The sequence below is a fragment of the Eulemur rufifrons genome, chromosome 7, assembly GCF_041146395.1.
Source record: "Eulemur rufifrons isolate Redbay chromosome 7, OSU_ERuf_1, whole genome shotgun sequence".
NCBI lineage: Eukaryota > Metazoa > Chordata > Mammalia > Primates > Lemuridae > Eulemur > Eulemur rufifrons.
The window spans coordinates 6,105,398-6,128,749 of NC_090989.1; the positions used below are offsets into that span (position 1 = coordinate 6,105,398).

Genomic DNA, 23,352 nt, shown 5'->3' on the forward strand with positions numbered 1-23,352 from the left:
AAAGCCAGCATACAAACCTGGCTTATTCTCTCCCACCCACCCACTAGGGTAGACGAGAAATTCAGTCTCAGACACGTTTGGGGAATGGCAGGAGTATGGGTGTGTGGAGGAGCATTACATACACAGACAAGAGTGTTTGGGAAAGGCCTCTGGTCCTTCATTTTCATCTCTCATATGCTTCTTGGCCAAGCCCAAGTGATCTGTAAAAGGCCAGGCCCACCCTGTTCAAAGCATCCATGCCCTCTGTATACTTCTTGACTTCTGGGGCCTCGGCCAGAGCTCACATGGCCATGGTGGTTAGTCCCTGGACACTCTCTTGCATCACTTGAGTATGGCAGGGAAGGGGCACATAAGCCTGCACTGCCCGTGGAACCCATCACCCATGCTTCCAGTCTCAGTGAAATCTCTCTCTCCTCCGGAGCTAGACTACCCAAGGGCTAGAAGACATTACAAGTTGGGAGTCAAGTTCAGTCATGCTTGCCATGGTGTAGAACATGTCAGACCCTGCCCACCCACCCCTGTTTTAAACCAGTCTGGTCCACACTGTCTGGGTCTAGGGCTTCCCTAGCTAGTGCCCAAGATATTAAAGTGTCCTCAACACAACCACAGACACCTCTTCGCTGGCCTTCTATTGGTGTCCCAGAGGCTGGCCTGCTCTGCTTTCCATTTTTAATGTGCTTAAAAGGCTGTTCTAAAATACTGAAATGCTTAGCCATAGCCCCTACTAAGTTGTTGTTCCCAGTGGGAAAATAAATACCCTTGAAGGCATAGTTGCAAAGATAGTCCACCAGTTATTGATGTGATGATGATACAGTGATTGTTATAAAATATATGTGGTCTGTCATTCAAATGCTTCATCCCTGGAAAGCATGCTTCATTTCTATTGCTTCCTTGTTTCTATCATAAGTAGAATTGCCTTTCCCCCCACCTAGACCAAACATATTAAGCCCTGTCTCAGATGATGTGCCCACACTTGGGCCAGTAGCTTAAGGTTAGGGCTCCAGTGACATTGGCCACTAAGTGCCCTTCTCTCTCCTGAATGTGGACCTGGCTTTTTAGATTTTAGAATCTAGTTTCAATATGTTTCTCAGAATATAGATATACTAACATGTACACATGCACACATACACATATATTTATATATACAGATGACAGGTACACACAGACATACAGGTAGATCGTACAAATGCACACCTATGGGGCACTAGTACAGGCACATAGACTGTGGGTGCTGTCTCACCACTTACTAGCTGTGTGCCCATTGACAAGTGACATCCCCAAGCATCAGTTTCTTTATCTTTAAAATAGGTTAACAGTACAGTGGTGTTACACATACATTTACCATACTCAAATTCAATTATATAAACTTGGTGCTAAATGTAATATTTTTTAGATACTTTTTGTTTAAAATAGACCCCTAAACACATACCAATTACTTCATTCAGTGTCCAGCCAAAGTAACAGAGGGAAAAATGGCTTTGTTGGATTTACTGAGAGATGGTATATACATACATAATCTCTCTCTCTCTCTCTCTCTCTCTCTCAACAGTTTAATGGCTTTTTAAGGGTCATTTCAAATATCTGAGATCCTCACATTGGGTTCTCATGTTGTACTCTACCTCATAACATGTCGTTGAAGGATCATATCAGATAATCTGTATAAAGCATTCAGTTCAATGCCTGACATATGACAAGCACTTAGTAAATGTTAGCTATTATCATGGCTTTTAGTATAGCTTTTATTATAGAAATCTAAGTACAGGTTTTACAGTCAAAGAAGACCTGGTTTTCAATCTATTCTGTGTCACTTCTTGGCTATGTTACCTTGGACAAATGACTTAAAATCTCCAGCTATGAAACAGACTACAACTGACCTTAAAGCACTGTATTAAATGAGATATCCATAAAGTACCTAGCCTAAAACATGAGTAGTCATTAAATGTTAGTTCTTTCGCTTTCTAGTTTCACCTGTGTGTGTATTTATATGTGTGCATTGTTGGGGGGAGATTACGTGTATGTGCATATTTGCATATCTATATCTATATATACATACATTCCTAGTAATAAACTGGATTGTCTACTTACACAGGCCAGAAGGAAATCTCAGTTGGAAAAAAGCACACCTCGAATGCCTCAGTTTTTAATTCTCAAATCAATATGATTACCCAAAGAAGAGATGCTACGGCTCATCGAATACTCTCAGCACGGCTTCATAAGATTAAAGAACTAAGAAATGAATTAGCTGATATACATCGGAAATCGGAAGCCATCATCATAGAAAACCAATTTTTGAAACAACTTCAGCTTAGGCACTTGAAAGCTATAGGAAAATATGAGAATTCAAAAAATAATCTCCCTCAAATTATGGTTAACCATCAGAATGAAGTAAAAAATTTAAGGCAACTACTTAGGAAATCCCAGGAAAAGGAAAGAACTGTATCTAGGAAACTTAGAGAGACTGACAACGAGTTACTGAGGACTAAAGATGCCTTGCAGGCACTGCAGAAACTTTCTGAAGACAAAAATCTTGCAGAAAGGGAAGAACTCACTCAAAGATTATCTATTCTTACGACAAAAATGGAGGCAAATGACAAAAAAATACAGGTCTGTATTGTAGAGACCTAGACATTTTAAGATTCCAAAATGAATACAGAGAGAGCACACCATTGTCCTGTTTGCCCCTGTAACAAAGGGTTACACTGCTGTGCCTCCCCGTGCTGCCCTGCTGTGTCAGATGGAGGACAGGAGAAAGGGAGAGGTTTGAGGGAAAGAGAAACAGCTCAGAACTGGAAATGCTTCATTCTTGCTCCCTTTATTCATAATTAGCTAGGCTGGTTATCTGGAAATGCCCATTCTCTAAGACAGCGCAGCTACCAGTGTCAGGGGAATTTTTTTTATGTGCTGAAAAGGTTGCCTTGTGTTGTGCAAAACCTCTCTTTGAAATCACCCCTCTCCTTTAAACTGCTTCTTGAGAGGCCACTTCCCTAAAAACCTACACGGGGCACCCATTCAGTCCCTTTTCTTGTATTCTCCCTCATCAGTTTGTCCAATCATTACCACGTAGACATTTTTAGTTATTTTAGAAATAGGAATTTTTCCCAGATAATCCTCCAGGGAGTAGGCAAGGAAAGGGAATTAAATAATGGAAGAGATGAATGGATTGGTTTTCCTCAACGGCACATGGTTGTCAAAAGCCTGGAGATTACATTATGAGGAGGCACCGATGACAGATTGAGAATTCTCCTGCCTGTTTTACATTAGACACAGTCTGGGCCTCTATGGACATAAACATAAGTGGAATTAATTTACTGTTTAATTCTTTAATACGTGGTGAGACACAAGTATTTTCTATGAGCTTGAATTAAGTAAATATGAGGTTCATTTCATCCACGTTTTATCTCAGTTATTCTATTGGCAAATTCTCTATTTTCAAAGATAATTTTCTCACAAAAAAATTGATATGTGAGCTACAGAAAATAATCAGCAACCTCATTTTTCACTCTTGTATACCAGAGTTACATTATTTGGCCTTTTAAGCAATATTAGATTTATCTTAGCATATGTCTGTCATATAAATGTATTTTTATCTCATCTGCATGTTTTTATATATAAATATTTAAGTAGTTCATGTCTTTATATCTGTTGGAAAAAAAAAAAACAAATTGAAGAACTAATTAACTATTTTCTTGGCTATCAGAAGCACTTACCAAGAATGGGAAAGTTCTGTTTGGTTGTAGGGTGTTCGGTGAGGGAAAAATGTTTTGTTGGCCAAAACACGTCGGTATTTTCTTAACATTAATATTTTAGGGAATGGGATTTTTAGTGATTATTTCATCCTTTTGGCTTTTTATATTTTCCACTTTTCTTTAATGGGGAAGCATTAATGTTAAAATGGGGTAGACCCTACTTTATGTAAAAAAAAAAAAAAAAAATTGCCCTTTTGGTAAGGCCTCTGTCAAAGTCCAGGTCAAACAGTTCTCCAGTAAAATAGTTCTCATTCTGGAGAGCAGGTGGGTATGTGCGGAGATGGGTACTGAGTTCAGTCAGCTACACGGTCTTGCAGTCCGTCAGTACAGTGGACGTTGATGGACGTGGTGGTGTGAGCCCCCGTCATAACTGTGGTTTGTTTCTGTTGTCTGGGAACCACCCTCTGTGATGATCTGCACTCATGCCGAGCCGCCCCTTACAGAGGGAGGCTGGAAAGGTTTTTAAAGGGCACCTTACGCAGAGATGGCAGCATTGTTCATTTGGACAGAGTGTGTAGGTATGCCATTGATTATTGGTTTTCAGGATCTGTTCAGAATTTTTAAATCAAACTCCAGAGTATGTAAAAAACATTAGGCTCAAACATATGATATTTATTCTCTAGATCTGGGATCTGGGATTTGGGGGCTTTCTTTTCTTTCAGTTATGCTTAGTTTTAATATATGTCCCTATAAAGCCTTTCGCTAAAATTGTATTAAAAATTTGCACTTCTCATAAATGTATTTAGTTCCACTGTAATTGAATTTTTAATAATATCAAATTGGTTACAGAATAGTTGAAATATATACTATTTTCAGAGCTTGGAAAAACAACTGAGGTTGAACAGTAGAGCCTTTAGTAGGCAGTTGGCTATTGAAAACCGGAAGATTTTAGGAGCTCAAACAGCTACCAAGACTCTGCAAGTGGAAGTAAAACGCCTCCAACAAAAACTTAAGGTATTTCTTTTAAAACAAAATGTAAGAATGAAATTCTGTTTCGCAAAATATAAGAGTTGCTTATGCCTATTACATCTTTAAATTATTTACCTTTGTGAATGTCCTTCTCAAATTGACTTTCTTCCCTACAATCATATGAACAGATAAAGGATCTGCAATTATTAGAATGAGTTAACAGTTTGGTGAGTATGTACTATAATTAGAAAAATTAAACCATGTTCTATTCATTAACAAGACTTCTTGTTATTTTTATTTTATCACATGAAGTGATATTTCATTTTGTTAACATTTTAATGTAACTCAAAATTAGTGTTTAAATTTAAAAATTAACTTTATTTATATTTAGGGTAAATTTTAATGACCCATAAATTTATTGTAACATCTCAACTGCATATATGTTTTAAAAACTGTCTTTTAAAAGTGTGTACTGCTTTAAAAATAAGAATTTTTAAACTATTTTTCAGACTTTTTGCTATTTTTCTGCCTTCAACATTTCTAAAATATCCAACAATTTACATAAAACACTTAAGAAATAACCTGTTTCAAGCCTCAACTGATAAATCTTAAGCTTGATTTTTTAAGACAAGAATCATACACTTTTTTATGATTAAGTAGGGAATTTAGATTTCCCAGTAGCCTTGAGATCACAGAGGCCGGGGAAAGAACACTGGGTAGGGTTGAATGTAAATTTTCCCTTTGTCAGGCAGAGAAAAGACTTCGTTCCTTTTTTCTCTGGATTTTAGGAAACTTAAGAAAGATGGTTTCTTCAGAAAGAAGAATATGCCCATTTTCTGGCATATTCAAAAAGAATGTGCCGGAAAATAGGCATAGCTATAGCAACCAGCTTAGTAATCTAACAGAAAAGGCATCAAGATCCACTGACCAAGGCAAACATGCACACACATATCAGAAAATTTGAAAATGAATTTTGTGCTTCCTTATGCAGACATATGAATATGAATAGTATATAGCCATTAAAAATCCATTTTTACAGGAGAAATGCTTAATCCTTAATGAAATGCTTAACAAAAAGAAAGATACAAAATTCTATGTACAGTAAGATCCAAATTTATTTTAAAAAAGAAAAGTAAATGTACCTCTACACAATGGATTTCTATACACCTGTAAAAAAGAATGAGGAATCTTGATATACTACCATGCATTAATCTCCAGGATATGTGGGTAAGTGAAAAAAGGCAGGCAGAGGAAAGTGTGTAGTATCCTACCATTTAAGAAAAAGGAATCAATACAAATATATCCACATATTTGCCTATGTTTAAAAAACAAAAGCAATAATAGGATAACAACCGAGGTAGGGGAAGAGATAGGGTAGAAGGGTAGTTATAGAACCTACATTTCTTGAATATCTTTTCAGTAGATTTGACTTTGGAACCACGTATTTTGCATAATTATGAAGCAGAATTAAATGTTAAAAAAAAGTTATCCACAAATATCCAAAGCAAATGAACCCAACTGTGAACAGTGAGCCTTCCATAACCATGGGTTCTGCATCCTGCGAATACTGTATTTTCAATCCGAGGTTAGTTGTGTTACCGGCGCAGGCCTCTGGGCTCTCTATGTAAAAGAAATTAACAAGAGGCCGTACCGGAGTCACTAGCAAGGCTTTTGGGGGGCTTATGTCAGAACATAAGGGAGGCAGCACAGAGGAAAAACCCTCAGGCTGACTCCCCGGGGGAATTCGGGGAGAGTTTTAAAGAGGCTTAGACGGGAAGAGGGTGCTGCCTAAGCATGCAGAGGTGGAGATGTTTCCTGCGCCTGAGTAGTTCTATTACATGCTTCATGCGTTGCATTGCATGTCTCGTCAGCATGTTAAATCTCCCACCCCTGGGCTTGATTTTTAGCATTAAACTGAGATCACAATGAGGGAAAAGTTGGGGTAAGGTCAGTGTAGGGTCCCTCTTGGCGTGCAGTGGTTAGATCTGAGCAGGTCTGGGTTTTGTGTGGCAGGTTCCTTATCAGCTGGTGTTAGTATCTTGTTTTGGTGGTCTTGGAAATCATTACTCAGGAGACAGACAATTGAGCCCCCTCCTTATATGGGTATGGGCTGAATTCCAACGGCTAGGAGGTCATTTGCTTTTTTGCTCTTCTGCAGTTAGCAAGGCTGGGTCTTGCAGCCCCGTGCTGCCCCCCTTGGTCAGAAGGGAGGCCCGAGTCCTGTCCTTATACGATCTCAGTTGAATTCGCAGATGTGTAACTCTCGGGTACAGAGAGCCAACTGTATTCTATTGGTGGCATAATGTCACAGAGAGAAACCATTCCAAGTGACCTAAAACACATAAATATCATTGCACATGGCTAGGGAGATACACTATAAGGACAAAAATCACAAAAAAAAAACACCTTAAAACTGTTTTTAGTAATGATATTGGTGGTGATGGTGTTGACATTGTCATTTTGAGACTGTTGTGTATATCCCATGGGATAAAGCACGTGATGGATTATATTGGTGTCATGGAGAACTGGGATTTGGAGGATGGAAGAAAGAAAATACAGAGGTAAAATAAGGGCAAACAAAAAGCCTATCATCCTGATTTTGAAATGAAGTGGAAGTATGAATTTATGATGTATTTTATCTTTAAAAATAAATACATATTTCCAAAGTAACCAGCTCAGTAGCAGTGAGTACCCCTGGTGCCCAGATTATGGTCTTTGAACTCCACATCCCACTAAAAAGAACTTAAAAAATTCTAGGTTTGGTGCATGAACTATGCTGGATGAGCCTGGGACATATTGTCACACAAAAGCAAGGAAACTATCAAGGATTATTAGTGTAATATCAAAAGTACTCAGGAGCCATTTAGAATAGGTTCGTACTGGCCAAAGATGAGGCAATTTGATGATCGATAAAGATAACTGCATGAGTTAAAACTTACCAAATGAATTCAAGAGTTCATAATGATTCTCAAATAACAAAATACCTCAGTGATAGTCACTGTTGGAGTACAGGGAACCAGCACACTATTTTGAAAACTGGTAAATAGAGAAAAAGAAGCAAACGTGTTTACCTTTCCCATATGAACTACTCCTCAGAGTAACCAAATAGTTTGTGAGTGGGTAAGAGCCTCCTTGGAGAAGTATTCCAGTTAGTAATGTAAAAGGGATGATAGGATTAGAATGTCACTGTTTGGAACTCCTAATGACCTCATGACTCTTCTAATCGATGATCGTCAGAGGCCACTAGCATCACAAAAGAGAAAGCACGAGACATACACTTCCCGACGGATGTACATACTACCACCTACTATACCACCACCTACAAGTACTCACGCAAAGCATGGAACCTCAATCTAACTACACACTGAGTTCTAACTACCAGTTTAAACGTATGGGGGGAGAGGAACACGATAAAGCAGCAGTCCCCAACCTTTTTGGTACCAGGGACCAGTTTCATAGAAGACAATTTTTTCACAAACAGGGAGGGGGGTGGGGAAGTTCAGGCAGTGATACGAGTGATGGGGATCGGCTGTAAATACAGATGAAGCTTCGCTCACACCCGCCACAGCTCCTGCTGTGCAGCCCCCACCCGACCCCTGGTGCCTAAATTTCATGGACGACCATTTTTCCACAGAGGGAGGGGGAGTGCAGGGGGAGGGGCGGTGGAGCTCTGCAGCCTGGTCCTTAACATGCCGCAGACCGGTACCCAGGGGTTGGGGACCACAGTGATAAAGGATACAACAGGGCTGCAGTCAGCAGCATCACACTGTGAAACACTACATTATAAACATGGCAGTTCCTGCAACAAATAAATAGCAAAATGGAAATAAATACAAGAGGAAGGTGTGGGACCCTATTGATTAAAAGACACTAAGAGATGTATCAATTGCAGTAGTTTGGACCTTGTTTGGATCCTAATTCAAATAGGCTTTAAAAAAAATTGTAGTGCATCCCTGGTGTAATCTGACATTTAAAAAGAAAAAAATTGTAGGGCAATTGAAAAATGTGGAAGAAACTCAATATTTGTTGATATTAAGGGGTTTAGTTTCAATTTGGGGAATGGAATGATGATATTGCAATTAGGTTTTTAAAGGGATGCCCTTGTCTGTTATAGATACTGAAATATTGACAGATTAAATTATAAACTAGGATTTGCTTCAAATAATCCTGGGTTGAGGAGTAGGGTCGGAGAGAGTGGGTGTATAGAGGGAATCAGAGAGGTCATGAGTTGTTCATTCACGAAGCCGGTTCATGGGTTCATGGAGGTTCACTGTGCTAGTCTCTCTTCTTTTGTATATTTATATTTTTTTTTTTTTTTTTTTTTTTTTTGAGACAGAGTCTCACTCTGTTGCCCAGGCTAGAGTGAGTGCCGTGGCGTTAGCCTAGCTCACAGCAACCTCAGACTCCTGAGCTCAAGCGATCCTACTGCCTCAGCCTCCTGAGTAGCTGGGACTACAGGCATGCGCCACCATGCCCGGCTAATTTTTTCTATATATATTTTTAGCTGTCCATATAATTTCTTTCTATTTTTTAGTAGAGGTGGGGTTTCGCTCTTGCTCAGGCTGGTCTCGAACTCCTGAGCTCAAATGATCCGCCCACCTCGGCCTCCCAGAGTGCTAGGATTACAGGCGTGAGCCACCACGCCCGGCCTGTATATTTATATTTTTATAAGTGTTTCAAAAGGGCAAAAAGTTTTCAAGATTACATATCTTATACATTAAAAACGAGTAGAAATGGTTAGATTAAGGTGGGCTGGGCCAGGTGCGGTGGCTCACTCCTGTAATCCCAGCACTTTGAGAAGCTAAGGAAGGAGAATCACTTGAGGCCAGGAGTTTAAGACCAGCCTAGGCAACATAGTGAGACCCCCATTTCTACAAAAAATAAAAAAAAATTAGCTGGGCATGGTGGCGCACACCTGTTGTCCCAGCAACTCAGGAGGCTATGGCAGGACAATCACTTGAGCCCAGGAGTGTGAGTTACAATGAGCTATGATTGTGCCACTGCATTCTAACCTGGGCAACAGAAACAGATACTCTTAAAAAAAGAAAAAAAGAAAGAAAAGAAAGAAAAAAAAAAAAAAAAAGGAAGGGCTAAATACATACTTTCTGTCCCTTCCTGGCAAAACCATGGAAATGACAGAAAACATAATTTTAAAATAACAATCCATAACTTCAGAAAGGATACATGATTGTACCAGATCTACCAAAGAATTTCTGGAAGATAAAAAGTAGATGTTTTTTAGATTGGTGGAGAAACCAGACGTAGACAATCATAACCTAAAATATGCACAGATAGAATTCTGGAGAGGCAACAGGAACAGAGAGAAACCCCAAGCTCAGAATCAAGGCGAACAAAAGGCCGGGCGCGGTGGCTCACGCCTGTAATCCTAGCACTCTGGGAGGCCGAGGTGGGCGGATCGTTTGAGCTCAGGAGTTCGAGACCAGCCTGAGCAAGAGCGAGACCCCACCTCTACTAAAAATAGAAAGAAATTATATGGACAGCTAAAAAAAATATATATAGAAAAAATTAGCCGGGCATGGTGGTGCATGCCTGTAGTCCCAGCTACTCGGGAGGCTGAGACAGGAGGATCGCTTGAGCTCAGGAGTTTGAGGTTGCTGTGAGCTAGGCTGACGCCACGGCACTCACTCTAGCCTGGGCAACAGAGTGAGACTCTGTCTCAAAAAAAAAAAAAAAAAGGCGAACAAAAGGAGTAGGTAGAGTCTTGGGGGCGCTGCTGTGTGTTTGATGAGAGCATCGAGGGGCCTCCAATTTGGCAGTACGGCCATCATCGGGGAAGAGAGCTTTTAAAACTCCAATGCCCAGGCCACCCATCCCCATGAAATCAGAATCTGCAGGGGTGGCACCCAGGCACTGCAATCACAAGGGGCAGGTACCCACACCACATCCACCAGCAGGTAAATATGGCTTCTGACTTGGGCTGAGAAAGACACTGTTCCCTCTGGCCCTCAACTGTTGGCAATTATAGACCGTGTCCAACCTCCCTCCCTCCAAAAAACCCCACAGAAACATCAGTAAAGGACCACAAAACAAAATAGATACATTATAGCAAAAAGAACCAGGGCAAGTCATCAGCAAACAATAGCGCTTTTGGTAAACTTACTGAATACAGAAAGTGGTGGCAGCACTCTGTGGATGACTTGGAGCAGCAGCCGCGGACGCACAGAGAGGCGTCTGTCTAGTGGCAGGGAGGTGCAGAGGACGGGAGCGAGAAGACAGTGAAAACGGGGCGAATTCGTCAGTCTCACCTGCCCACGCTCCTCCTCAACAGCGTGCACGCCATCAGAACGCATTGCTGGAGAATGCACTGCTGTTGGGGTAAATGCTGGTATCCCGGGGTAAAGTCCTGTAAAGAGTAAGTCCTGGAATTTGGGAGGTACTCACTCAAAGGACTCACCTCTCAGTGAAGCCTGCTAGTCGGCAAGTCCGAGACTTGCCCAGGGCCAGCCTGCCTTCCCATGCGGGCAAGAAGCCTACCAAAGACACGCACTTCCACACAAAACAGCAGGTACATAAAATAGCTACTCCAGCCCTTCATTCTCACACAGGTCCCGGCAACCAGCTCTGGCAAAACCATAGTCTGGCCTAGTGCGACTCAGTCATTCAACTCCTGGCCTGTCGCCCGTGGTTTCTTCCTGCACTCAGGGTACGCTCCCACTCTCACCTCCCACTAGTCCCGTTGCAGCTGGGAAAATGAGGTTGCCCATTGTGCCTCACCTCCGTGGTATTCCAGGGGGAGGAACAGAAACTAGGATCTTTTAGAATCCTGACTGTACCAGGTCCTGTGCTGCCTAACAAATCACTCCAAAACTTAAGTGACTTCAGAAATGACATTAATTTTGTTCACGAATCTACCATCTGGGCAGGGCTTGCCAGGGATAGCTCCCCTCTGCCCCTCTTGGCGTCAGCTAGAGCGGTCTGAAGGCTGCGGGCTGGAATCCTCTGAGTCTCACTCTTACTCTGCAGTTGGTTCCAGCTGACAGTTGAGGTCTTAGCTGGGTTGCTGGTTGGAACCCTACACACAGCCTCTCCATGTGGTGTGGTCTTCCTCCTAACTTGCTGGCTGGCTTCCAAAAGGAAAAATGGAGAGAGAGAGAGAGACAGAGAACAGGTGAGCCAGGCAGAAGCCATATTTCCTGTCATGACCTGGCCTTGGCAGTCACACAGCATCGCTTCCACTCACTCCATTCGTCAAGGCAGTCAAAGGCAGTTCAATTAGTAAACTTCACCTCTTGATGGGGAGCCACAGAGTTCTGGAACAACATATGGGATCATAAATATTGTAGTGGCAATTTTAGGAAAATACAATAATCTGCCACCTTAATGTAAGTCATTATTGCTTGAGCTTGGGAGGGTCTAGTCCCAAAGATAAAAATTTCTATTTCTGTACCTTGAAACTCATTTTCAAAGTTATCTAACACCAAGGTCTAGGCCCATTTGTGGAGTATGGACTGGAGAGAGAGGAGCCTTCCACAGCTCTCAAAGGAAGTCCTGCACCCCCAGCCCACATCCAGGCTACAGCCTTACTCCTGCCAACAGGTGGTATCTGTTAAAACTTTGCTTCCTATCTAATTTTTGGAAGCCATCAATGGTGACCTTAATATGTTTCCACTCCATGACTCAGCTTCCCCTTTAACTCTGACTTGATACCTTCAAGCTTGTCAATCTCCTGTGAGTATTCCACAAGTGCTCCATGAGCACTGCTAGCCTTGGGTTTGCTTTACTCTTGCTTCTCTTGGCTAACCGACTGAATTCAACCACATAAGTGTCCTGCCTGCATTGTGTTCCAAACCTGCTGTGCTAGACTTTCAGTCCAGCCCTGTCGTGGTACCCAGACCTGAACCTCTGTTCCCAGCCTGAAGGAGGACTATCCTTCACGTTGCTTCCTTCAGACCCCAGCCATCCCCACGCCCGCCGCCAGTCGGTTCTAGATCTGCCTCCTTCCTGCTCTCTGCTGCTGATCCCGGAGTGTCCAGGCCAAACCAAAAGATAGAACTGAATCTTCCAGATAATCAAAATTTGCCCCTCTAAACATCAAAATCTTTCTTGTCTTAACCACTGTGGATGAAAATCATCCTAAAATGTTTTACACAATATCCTTCTTAAACATGATATTTGGAATACACTTGATCAGCTTTTCATGGTAATAAACTGTCAGCATTACTGTTTTTTGACAGTGCCACAATGAGAAAGAAAGAAAAAGAGAGATGAACTGTAACACTTTTGCTTCTAGAAACCTAAATTCTAGAAAAGATTAATATTCTCATGTTTTATCTATTTATGTACCTCTGATAATAAACTAATTTGTGATTCAAGTGATATAAAACCTACAATCTACAGGCTGGGCGTGGTGGCTCACGCCTGTAATCTTAGCACTTTGGGAGGCCCAGGCAGGAGGATCACTTGAGCCCAGGAGTCTGAAGTCACAGTGAGCTATGATGACATCACTGCACTCCAGCCCTGGCAACAAAACAAGACCTTATTTCAAAAAAAAAAAAAAACCCTACAATCTACAGTTCAGATATACAAAAATATGTGATGTTCTTTATTTTCTATAGCTGAACTATACTTCCTTATGAGCCCCATTCCCATAAACTAGGGGTGGGGATGGAGACGGACGTGGAGGAACGGATGAAAGCTTGTCTCAGTCTCTTGTAATTAAAAACAGACTTGGCTGGGTGGCAGCTCATGCCTATAATCCCAGCACTTTGGGAGGCTGAGGATCCCTTGAGGCCAGGAGTTTGAGACCAGCCTGGGCAACATAGTGAGACCCCCCTTTCCACAAACAATTTTTGAGAATTAGCTGGGTGTGGTGGTGAGTGCCTGTAGACCCAGCTACTCAGGAGACTGAGGCAGGAGGATCACTTGAGCCCGGGAGTTAGAGCCTGCAGTGAGCTATGATTGCACCACTGCACTCCAGCCTGGGCAGCAGAGAGAGACCCTGTCTCAAAAAACTAAAAAAATAAAAGCAGTGTCGTGCCAGTTAGTCTCTTAGACTTGCAGGGATTTTCCCCATCCCGGTCTCCCATCTGACAGCGGAGACGGCATCTAGGCACAAGAGAAACGTGCGTGTCTTCCTGGTGAGGGGAGAAAGAACCTCTCATCCCTGTTCTGTCCTCTGGCCTTCTCTAGACCTGCTCCTACTGAGGAGCGACTGGTCGTAACTAATCAGGTTCCCAGGACCCTGTCTGGTGTGCACTGACTGTGGCTGGTGACACTCATGGTCTCTTTCCAGTGTGGACAAGTCTTGCTGCTCTTCCCCTGCTGACTGTTGATGCGGATGCTCTGAGTTGCATCCTCCATCTGATCCCTGGCTCGAAGCCTGGGCTGTGGGACCACCGGGGTCCATAACCTTGAGGACTCCAGAGCAGGTTCCCAGCTCTCCGTGCAGCATCCCTCCACGGTCCCACCTGGTGTGAGGGTAAAGGAAGCCCTTTGCCCAGACATTATATTTTAGCCCTTTCTAACTTACCACTTAGGCAATGTCATGTTACTCTAGCTCCATGGTGAATATGGGGGCTTTTTAAAGGGGCTTTCAGTTTTCCTGGGCCATGTCAAGGCCTCCTGCACTGAGACTTTTCCAAACCTCAGAGATGTTTCTTACCTCCTGAATATCCCTTGGTCATAGATTTGATCCTAAGGGTACAAAGAGACCAGAAGAGTCTCCCTCTATCCCCCCACCCCCACCCCACCCCACCATGTGCATCTGTCTGTCTGTCTGTCATATCCCTGGGTGCCTTCCTCCTGGACTTTCCACCCTTAACTTGTGTATGCCCACCTCTGTTGACTATGGTTGTTACTACAACTCAGTGGTCTTGAGTCCAACAGACATGCCTGTTGATGTGTGTGTAAGAAGGTGCATTTGGTATTTAATAAAACCCTTTTTTGTTCCTCAGCAAGGGAGGCTTTCAAAACTTTTGTTTTTCCAAAAGTCAAAAAAGTCAATATTGAGATTTAAAACTGAACAAATAATGCCCTTGTTGTAGGCTTTACCCACTCTGCACTTGTCTAAATGCAGCCCTATCTAATAGAACTTTCTGCGACGGTGGAAATGGTCTATCTGCTCCGTCCAATACTATGGTCACTAGTCACATGTAGCTGGTGAGCACTTAAAATATGGCTCATGTGACTGAGGACTGAATTTCAATTTGATTTCATTTTAATTAATTTAAATCACAACATGTAGCTAGTGGCTACTATAGTGGACCAGGGAGAGGAATAATAAACTTCAAGGCAGGCCCAGGGCACAGAAGGAATACCATGAAAAAAGCTTATTTACAAGGCTATTCAAAAATATTGTCCCCATCACAATAATGTGTCATACTTTGTTCAAAAAAAAAATCTAGTATTAATACTTTTTGATGTCTGGAATGGTAAAAAAATGATATGGCCTCTTTCTGTTTCTTCTAGAATCTATAGGTTTTATTCAAAAGATACTGAGCTCACTTAAATTGGTTTTTTTTTCTTTCTTTTTTTTTTTAAAGACAGAGTCTTGCCCTGTTGCCCAGGTTAGAGAGCTGTGGCATCAGCCTAGCTCACAGCAACCTCAAATTCCTGGGCTCAAACAATCCTCCTGCCTCAGCCTCCCCAGTAGCTGGGACTACAGGCACACACCACCACACCCAACTAATTTTTTCTGTTTTTAGTAGTGGCGGGGTCTCACTCTTGCTCAGGCTGGTCTCGAACTCCTGAGCTCCAGTGACCTTCCCGCCTGGGCCTCCCAGAGTGCTAGGATTACAGGCATGAGCCACGGAGCTCGGCCCCTTAAATTGTTTTTTTAAAAGAAATCAAGGTTGATAAAAGGAAACATTTTTAGAAAAATTGGTATTGTGGTTCTTTTCAGGAGAAGGATCGTGAGCTTGAAATTAAAAACATCTATACTAATCGAATACTTAAAAATTTATATGATAAAGAAGATTATCCAAAAGGTATGTTTTAATTACTTTTGCTCAAAATCTATTTTTAAGTATCTAGTTAGATTTTCCTAATTTGTATAGCCAAAATAGTGGATATTTTTAAAAATCATTTTGTTAGGCATTGAAATATATTTTATGATTCTACAAGAATAATGATACTGTGATATGGTTGAAATAGCTAGAAAAGAGCAGACATGCTTTCCTATTTCCATTTTCAGCTCAGTTCTTTATGTCCTTACTCTAGGTAGAACGAGAGGATAAGTTTTAGCTTGAAGCAAAATGTCATCAAAAATGGAACTTTCTAAGTATATCTGTTAGCCAGTATATGGCTTTTTAAAATGAACTTTACTGAGGTTTAGTTTACGTCAATAAAATGCAGCCATTTTGGCCGGGCGCGGTGGCTCCCGCCTGTAATCCCAGCACTCTGGGAGGCACAAGCAGGAGGATCACTTGAGCTCAAGAGTTCGAGACCAGCCTGAGCAAGAGCTAGACCCCGTGTCTACTAAAAATAGAAAAATTAGCGGGGTGTGGTGGTGCATGCCTGTACTCCCAGCTACTTGGGAGGCTGAGGCAGGTGGATGGCTTGAGCTCAGCAGTTTGAGGTTGCTGTGAGCTAGACTGATGCCACGGCACTCTACTCAGGGCAACAGAGTGAGACTCTGTCTCAAAAAAAAAAAAAAAACCCACCCATTTTAAGTGTGCAGTTCGGTGGGTATTGACAACTGCCTCTACCTATGTAGCTGCCTACGGCAATCAAGACTGTGGACATTTCCATCTCCCCAAGTTCTCTCGTGCCCCTTTGCAGTCAGTGGTCCCCTACCCTGTCTCAAAGCAACCACTGATTTTCCTTCAGTCACAATAGCTTAGTTTGCCTGTTCTAGAATGTCATATAAGTGAATCACAGAGCGTGTACTCTTTTGCCTCTGGCTTCTTTTGTTCAGCATAGTGTGTGGGGGATTCATCCATGCCGATGCCCCTATCATTAGTTTGTACCTTTTGTTGGTGAATAGTATTTTTCCCTTCAAGACAGTGTGTACCCATTTTCCCAAGATCGCCCAGCAGCAGATTCTGCTCAGAAGAGGAACAATAGGAACGCTCACCTCTGTTTTGATGGGAGAAATAACTATATGTTTACTTCCAAAGGCAGCAACCTCAAATATCCGTGCCTTCCTTTGCTTCCGGCTTTATAATCCAGAGTAACAGCTACCGGAGAAGATGCTCAGCGACGGGGTTGTTTAAATGATATAATATTTCAAGGAAAGTGAAGTCTAGAGTTTAGTGGTCGTGTACTTCTGCATGGACATTATAACCATGGATAATCAAGAGCTGGGACACAGGGTATCTGGGTGGTTGGCCTCGCACAATTGCATGCACATAGTTTTGAATCCCTTTGGCAAGCTCTATCCTCAAATAGCAGCGTTGACTTATCCTAACACCTGCTTGTCCTGTACTCTAACACTGTGATTCCCATAACCTTTTTGGCCCAAAACAAGACAAAACAAGGGTCACGGCAGGGAAAAAAAGGAATCTAGCAAATATTATATATATATTGAATATTTAGAAAATATCTAGTATACTTTGTTTTATTATTTGTTGCATTCATCAAAGTTATTTACTTTATGTTTAAAGTCAATTGCTTCCAAATGCAAAATATGTTTCTTACATGTGATCTACCTGTTCCGTAGTTTCTTCAACAAAATCAGTACAAGCAGACAGAAAAAGTTCGTCATTTACAAGTATGAGACACCAGGAAACCCAAAAATCAGATGATGTTCCATCTTTGACAACTAAGGTACACCAATTCTGAAATCGTGCAGTGTCTAATTAAATATATCTTAACAAAAATAAATTAGGCTACAGTCACTTGTTCTATTAATATACAAAAAGTATTTGTATTCATTAGAATAAAATACAATTTAAAATTATCTAGACTCCAAAAAAATGTGTTTTTGCTGCTTTTCTAAATTATAGGGTAAAAAGGCAACAGGAAACAGTGGTTATAAAGACAAATCAACTGAAATAAACCATGAAATTTCTCAGTATATCAGTAAACTACTAAAGCAAGAGGATTCTAAGAGAAAACATGAAGGTAATTTTTAACAACTTTAAAAAGTCTCCTTTTTTTTTTTAAGACAGGGTCTCTTTGTCACCCTGGCTAGAGTGCAGTGTCACCATCATAGCTCACTACAACCTCAAATGTCTGCGCTCAGGCAATCCTCCAGCCTCCCAAGGAGCTGGGACTACAGGCATGCCACTATGCCCAGCTAATTTTTTCTATTTTTTGTAGAGATGGGGTCTCACTCTTGCTCAGGCTGGTCTTGAACTCCTGACCTCAAGCAATCCTCCCACCTCAGCGTCCCAGAGTGTTAGGATTATAGGCGTGAGCCGCCGCACCCAGCCTAAGTCTCTTTTATTCTTATTTGATTTTTTAAATTTGTGAATTATTGTATGTGTGTATATAAAGCACACATAAAACATGCATGCAGTTTATGAATTGTAATAAAAGGAACATGCATGCCCATTCCCCTGCTTGAGAGACAGAGCACACGTGCCCTTAGAACACCAATGGGGCCTTACCAATCCTGTCCGCTCGCCCTGCCCACCAGAAACCCCTGCCATCCTGGACTTCATGCCATCATCCCCTTGCTTCCCCTCACAGCTCCCTGTCCTCACATGTATCTGTATTAGTCTGCCTGGGCTGCCATAACAAAATACCACAGACTGGATGGTTTAAACAGCAGACATTTATTTTCTCACAGTTCTAGAGGCTGGAAAGTCCAAAATCAAGGTTTCAGCCATCTGATTTTTGGTGAGGGCTCTCTTACTGGCTTGCAGATGGCCGCCTTCTCACTATGTCTTCATGTGGCCTTTCAAAGAGGGCAGAGGAAAAGCACCAGAGATCTGGTGTCGCTTCCTGTAAGGACACTAATTCCATCACGAGGGCCCCACTCTTATGACCTCTTTTACCCTTAATTACTTTCTTAAAAGCCCCATCTCCAAATACAGCCATACTGGGGTTAAGGCTTCAACATTTGAAATTTGGTGGGCCGAGGGAAAACATTCAGTCTATAACAGTACCCTTAAACATACATTCAGCTTTAAAAAACTGAGTAGCAAATTCAAATCCAGCTGATAAAGGGCAGTATTGTCACTGCTGAATGAAGACTTCCAGGAAAAGATAAGCTGAGCAGAGACTCCAGCTTCAGCTCCCCTGAATGTACAAGGGCCCCAGTCAGTAGTAGGTGAGGTCATGGATTGTCCTGGGAGATAGAAAAGCCATCAGATCCACGGCATCTGGCAGGGCTTCTGTGGGCAGGTCCAAGAAAGGCAGGGTGAGAGGGAATGGGGCACCCAGAACTTCCTGTTCTAAGGTCACCAAAGCTTGCCTTCAGCTCTCAGAAGTAGGTGAAAGCAAAATGCTTCTGTACGGTGCAAGGAGAGTCCTCAGCTGGCCCAGGCAGCACGGTATGACAGAGAATGTAACACTTCATCGGCCACGGTCAGACAGGCCAAGGCCCTGGTTCGCCTGGTAGTTGGTATCTGGAGGTCTAATGGAGTTGGGGTTTTAGTCTGTCTTTCACCTCTGGTGTGCAGCTACCATCCTGGCATCTCCCTTCATCATTTTCCGCAGGTTCCTGTCAGCCCCCTTCTCTACTGGATTTTCTGTTTCCTAAACCAAGTCCTCTTCTTTCTTGGTAAATTCCATCATGTTTTAAAGAGCACAGTCTCCACTAGCTTCTTGTAAATGTGTACATGTAAGGAAAATGTGTATACCTTTCATCTGGAAATGTCATCATTCAACCCCTACACTTGATTAGTAACTGCCCAGATGGAAAGTTCTAGGTTGGAGATAATTTTCCTTCAGAATTTTGAAAACATTTCTCCATTGTTTTCACGTTACATTATCACTCATGGGAAACATGGGTGAAACCCCCAAGGCCAGGTAAGAACAACTTGCAAGGAAAGAACAGTCACTGATGAATGATTCCCAGAGTTCCCTCAGCCCAGAATGCAAAGCTCTTGTTGAACACATTAGACATTCAGTAGAGGCCCTAGAAGGACCACCGCTCAGTTGTGGGACCAAAGAATGTTTAAATACACAACAGTGTGGTAGAACTCACCTGTAAAGCCAGTCTATCTGATACAGTTGCATTTTCACTATGGTCACTAGTCTATTTAAGTTTTCCATTTATTTATCTATTTTTTATTTATTTATTTATTTATTTATTTATTTATTGAGACAGAATCTCACTCTGTTGCTCAGGCTAGAGCGCCATGGCATCAGCCTCACTCACAGCAACCTCAAACTCCTGGGTTCAAGCAATCCTCCTGCCTCAGCCTCCCGAGTAGCTGGGACTACAGGCATGTGCCACCATCCCCGGCTAATTTTTTTTTATATATGTATTTTTTTAGTTGTCCATATAATTTCTTTCTATTTTTAGTAGAGACAGGGTCTCACTCTTGCTCAGGCTGGTCTCAAACTCCTGAGCTCAAATGATCCACCCGCCTCGGCCTCCCAGAGTGCTAGGATTACAGGCATGAGCCACTGCACCCAGCCTTCCATTTATTTTTCAGTCCACTCTGGTCATTCATATTATCCTAGAAAGTTTATTCATTCAACAAATACTTTTTGAGCATACCCTGTGTCAGGCACTGTTGTGGGCACTACAGAGATAGCAGTGAAAACATGCAAAATATCCTGCCCTCATGTGCTTATATTCTAGGGTGGGAACATCTTTCCCTGTCAGTTCCTGCTTATCCACCTCATTCTTTATAATAACTGCCTAGAATTCCGTGTTTGACAAATATGTAGGATGTTTCATTGTTATTAAATCATGCTGCAGTAAACATCTTCTTTATACTTATCTTTGTCTATTTTGGTAGGCTCATTCCAAAAAGTGAAGTTGTTGGGTCTAAGAATATGTTCATTTAAAATTTTTTGGTTGCCATCCAAAAAAGCTCTACCAGTACACACTCACCAACAAGTATCAAAAATTCCAATTTCCCCATGTTCTCACCAACTCTAGAAATTATTTGCCAATTGGATGGGTGAAAATGTTTGTATTATTTTAAATGGCACTACATCCAGCTAGTGATGTTAAACATCTATTAATAACCTTATCGGCAAATTTTATTTTTCTACTATGAATATCACTTTTCTTTTGGTTCCATAATTCCCATTTATTTGGGATGTTCTGGGAAAGTACAACATACCAAGCTTGTTAATAGCACTCTTTTCTATAATCTAGGGTTGTATGCCTCTATTTTATCTTTCCTGTCATTTCAGTGTTCTTGTCAGGCAATGAAAATAAGTGTGCTAAACATACCCTCTCGATATAGAAATCCACTAATTTTTAAAAGAGCACTAAATTGTCTATTTTTGTAATATAGGTTTATCAAAGAAAGAACATTTGAAAGTACAAGCACCTCTGGAGACTACTGGAAGACAAAAAGAGAAAAAGGAAGATCAAGAAAAGAAGACCATTGTAATGAAAGAACAAGAGCTACCACCAAAAAGAATTCAGGTAATTCATCCTGAAAGAGAAGGCAGTCAAGAAGATGACAGAGTGAAAGACAAGCTTAAAAGAACTGACCAAACAGATGACATGAATGAGATACCTGATAAATATGCTGTTCCATGTGCCAAAATACCCTTCAGACAGCGAAAGCATTACTCGTTCACGGCAACGATTGAGAACTTGCATCACGGGCTTCCTACCTCAGGTGTGCCAGCCCACGCAGGCAGCGCGAGAGGCAACCACGGCACAAGCAAACATGGCACTCAGACGGAAGAAATGAAGCAAGAACATTCCGTTAGCGGCTATGAACCCTCTTTTGGTAAGTCTTCCAGAATGAAAGCAAAAGATACAACTTTCAGAGATAAGAAAAGCAGCCTAATGGAAGAACTTTTTGGATCAGGCTATGTCTTAAAAAATGACCAGTCAAGTCGTGCTGTTACAAAAGGATCTGAGGAGACTTTGAAAAGCAAGGAGACGCAGCATCTACCTCCTGCTCAGGCCTCCGCCAACAATGCTTTCGGAGACTCTAAAGTGACTGTGGTAAATTCTATTAAGTCATCTTCACCTACAGAAGGCAAAAGAAAAATAATTATTTAATCAATATCCTAATACATTCTGGTTTGCTATACTGCTTCTCAAGTGCCTTTAATCTTTCTTTAAAATGTGTGAGAAGGAGTGTGTGTGTATGTATGTGTGTGTATGCACTTTAGTGCTTAAATTGACTTTGGATAATTAAGGTTTTGTTTTACTGCTAATTTAATTTTAAAAATCCACTTTATATCAACCAATGACAACACTTTAAATACAAATTTACATCTTTTTTTCTACAAGTGAAACGTGTCCATTATCTTTTGGAAGGCTGATTTATTTATTTCATGGCTTTAGTATTCTCTGGGGCTCCATAACTAGTAACTCTAAGTTAGTCAACCTAAGACATACACATCTCATACATATAAAAATTTTATCAGCAATAAGAGTTGTGTTGTAACTTAAAAAACATGAAAACAGCTTTGAAAAGGAAGATGATCAAAAGAATCTCTTAATTTTAAAAAAAAGTACAGTGATTAACAAGCTTGGTTTTATGAAAACCATTTTTGGATGTTCTCTTATTCAGCTAAAGTGGTCATCGAATTATCCTGTCTTTGCGGGTGACACTTTCCTCATGCACACCTAAGATTCGGTATTATTTATTGAGATTTCTGGCATACCTGTACCTTAACCATTTTTCTATTAATCTTATTCTAAAAAAATAAAAGCATATCAGTGTAATTAGTGTTTACGGAAGCTAGCTGCTCAGTCTGAATTAATATATTTACTAAACTTAGAATTTTTTTAATTAAGACTATAAAAAGGGGGCTGTACTCCCAGCCTAGCTTTATTTAACTTACCTTCATTTAGTTATAAGGACAACTTATTTATAATCTACTATATAGTATTTCCAAGGATGTTTATGGGTTGGTGTATAATACTAATTCACTTTTAAAAATTAAGAATAGTAAAATAAAGTTTTAAAGGGAGTAAAAATCATGGTGAGAAAGGAATTATATTTAAAACCAAGCATGAGATAAATACTAAAACTGGCATAAGCTTTGATCTTCAGGGAAACTGAGATGGAAAAAAACAAAAAAGTAAAGAAAGAAGGGGGGAGGGACTGGGCAGGGAGGGGTGATAGAGTTCTCATCAGCTCAAAAGGGAAAATGGCAAATGCATATGAAATGACATAGTTGCCTAAAATCTGAAAAAATTTACTAAAAGGACTCTTAGAAATGGTGTACTGAGTAATATTACAATGTTTACTCCAGCTTTATAGCAGATAGAGGATTTTTCAGGGGATTTTTTTCTTATGCCTACCCACAAAAGCACAAATCATAATATTAAATCAGAGCTATTTAGAAGTGCTTCTACAGAGAACAAATTTAATAAAAAATACAATCTAAGCCTGCTGCCTGCCAGTCATCTTGACTGTATGAGTGGGAAAAGTTATAGGGTAATATATTAAAATACTAACTTTTTATCTCTGAGGAGTGGGATTGTGGCCAATTTTTTAAAATGTGTTTTCTACTTTGGTTTTCTTCTGTTTTCTGTAATGGACATAACTTTATAATCAGGGAAAAAACAAAAACGGATCCATTTCCTGAGGTCTAACAAAGAAGGTACTCTGGCACTCTTGCCGTAACAAAACCTGAAAATGTTGTACCAACTATACAAACATGTTTTTAATCAGCTAGTCAACACTAAGTGACA

The 23,352-nt window shown here is 41.1% G+C and overlaps 1 protein-coding gene across 7 annotated transcripts in view; it reads left to right on the top strand.

Annotated features, from left to right (window-relative positions):
* Window positions 1–21,863, top strand: part of LCA5L (lebercilin LCA5 like) — a 46,748-nt gene extending 24,885 nt beyond the window's left edge. For all 7 annotated transcript variants that reach the window (XM_069472277.1, XM_069472282.1, XM_069472283.1 and 4 more), the window contains 6 exons: window positions 2,090–2,604; window positions 4,563–4,700; window positions 15,517–15,601; window positions 17,275–17,381; window positions 17,561–17,678; window positions 20,981–21,863. In XM_069472277.1, the coding sequence (XP_069328378.1) occupies window positions 2,090–2,604; window positions 4,563–4,700; window positions 15,517–15,601; window positions 17,275–17,381; window positions 17,561–17,678; window positions 20,981–21,705 (1,688 nt within the window). In that variant the 3' untranslated portion in view covers window positions 21,706–21,863. The remainder of the gene's footprint in view (window positions 1–2,089; window positions 2,605–4,562; window positions 4,701–15,516; window positions 15,602–17,274; window positions 17,382–17,560; window positions 17,679–20,980) is intronic.
* The last annotated feature ends 1,489 nt before the right edge of the window (window positions 21,864–23,352 follow it).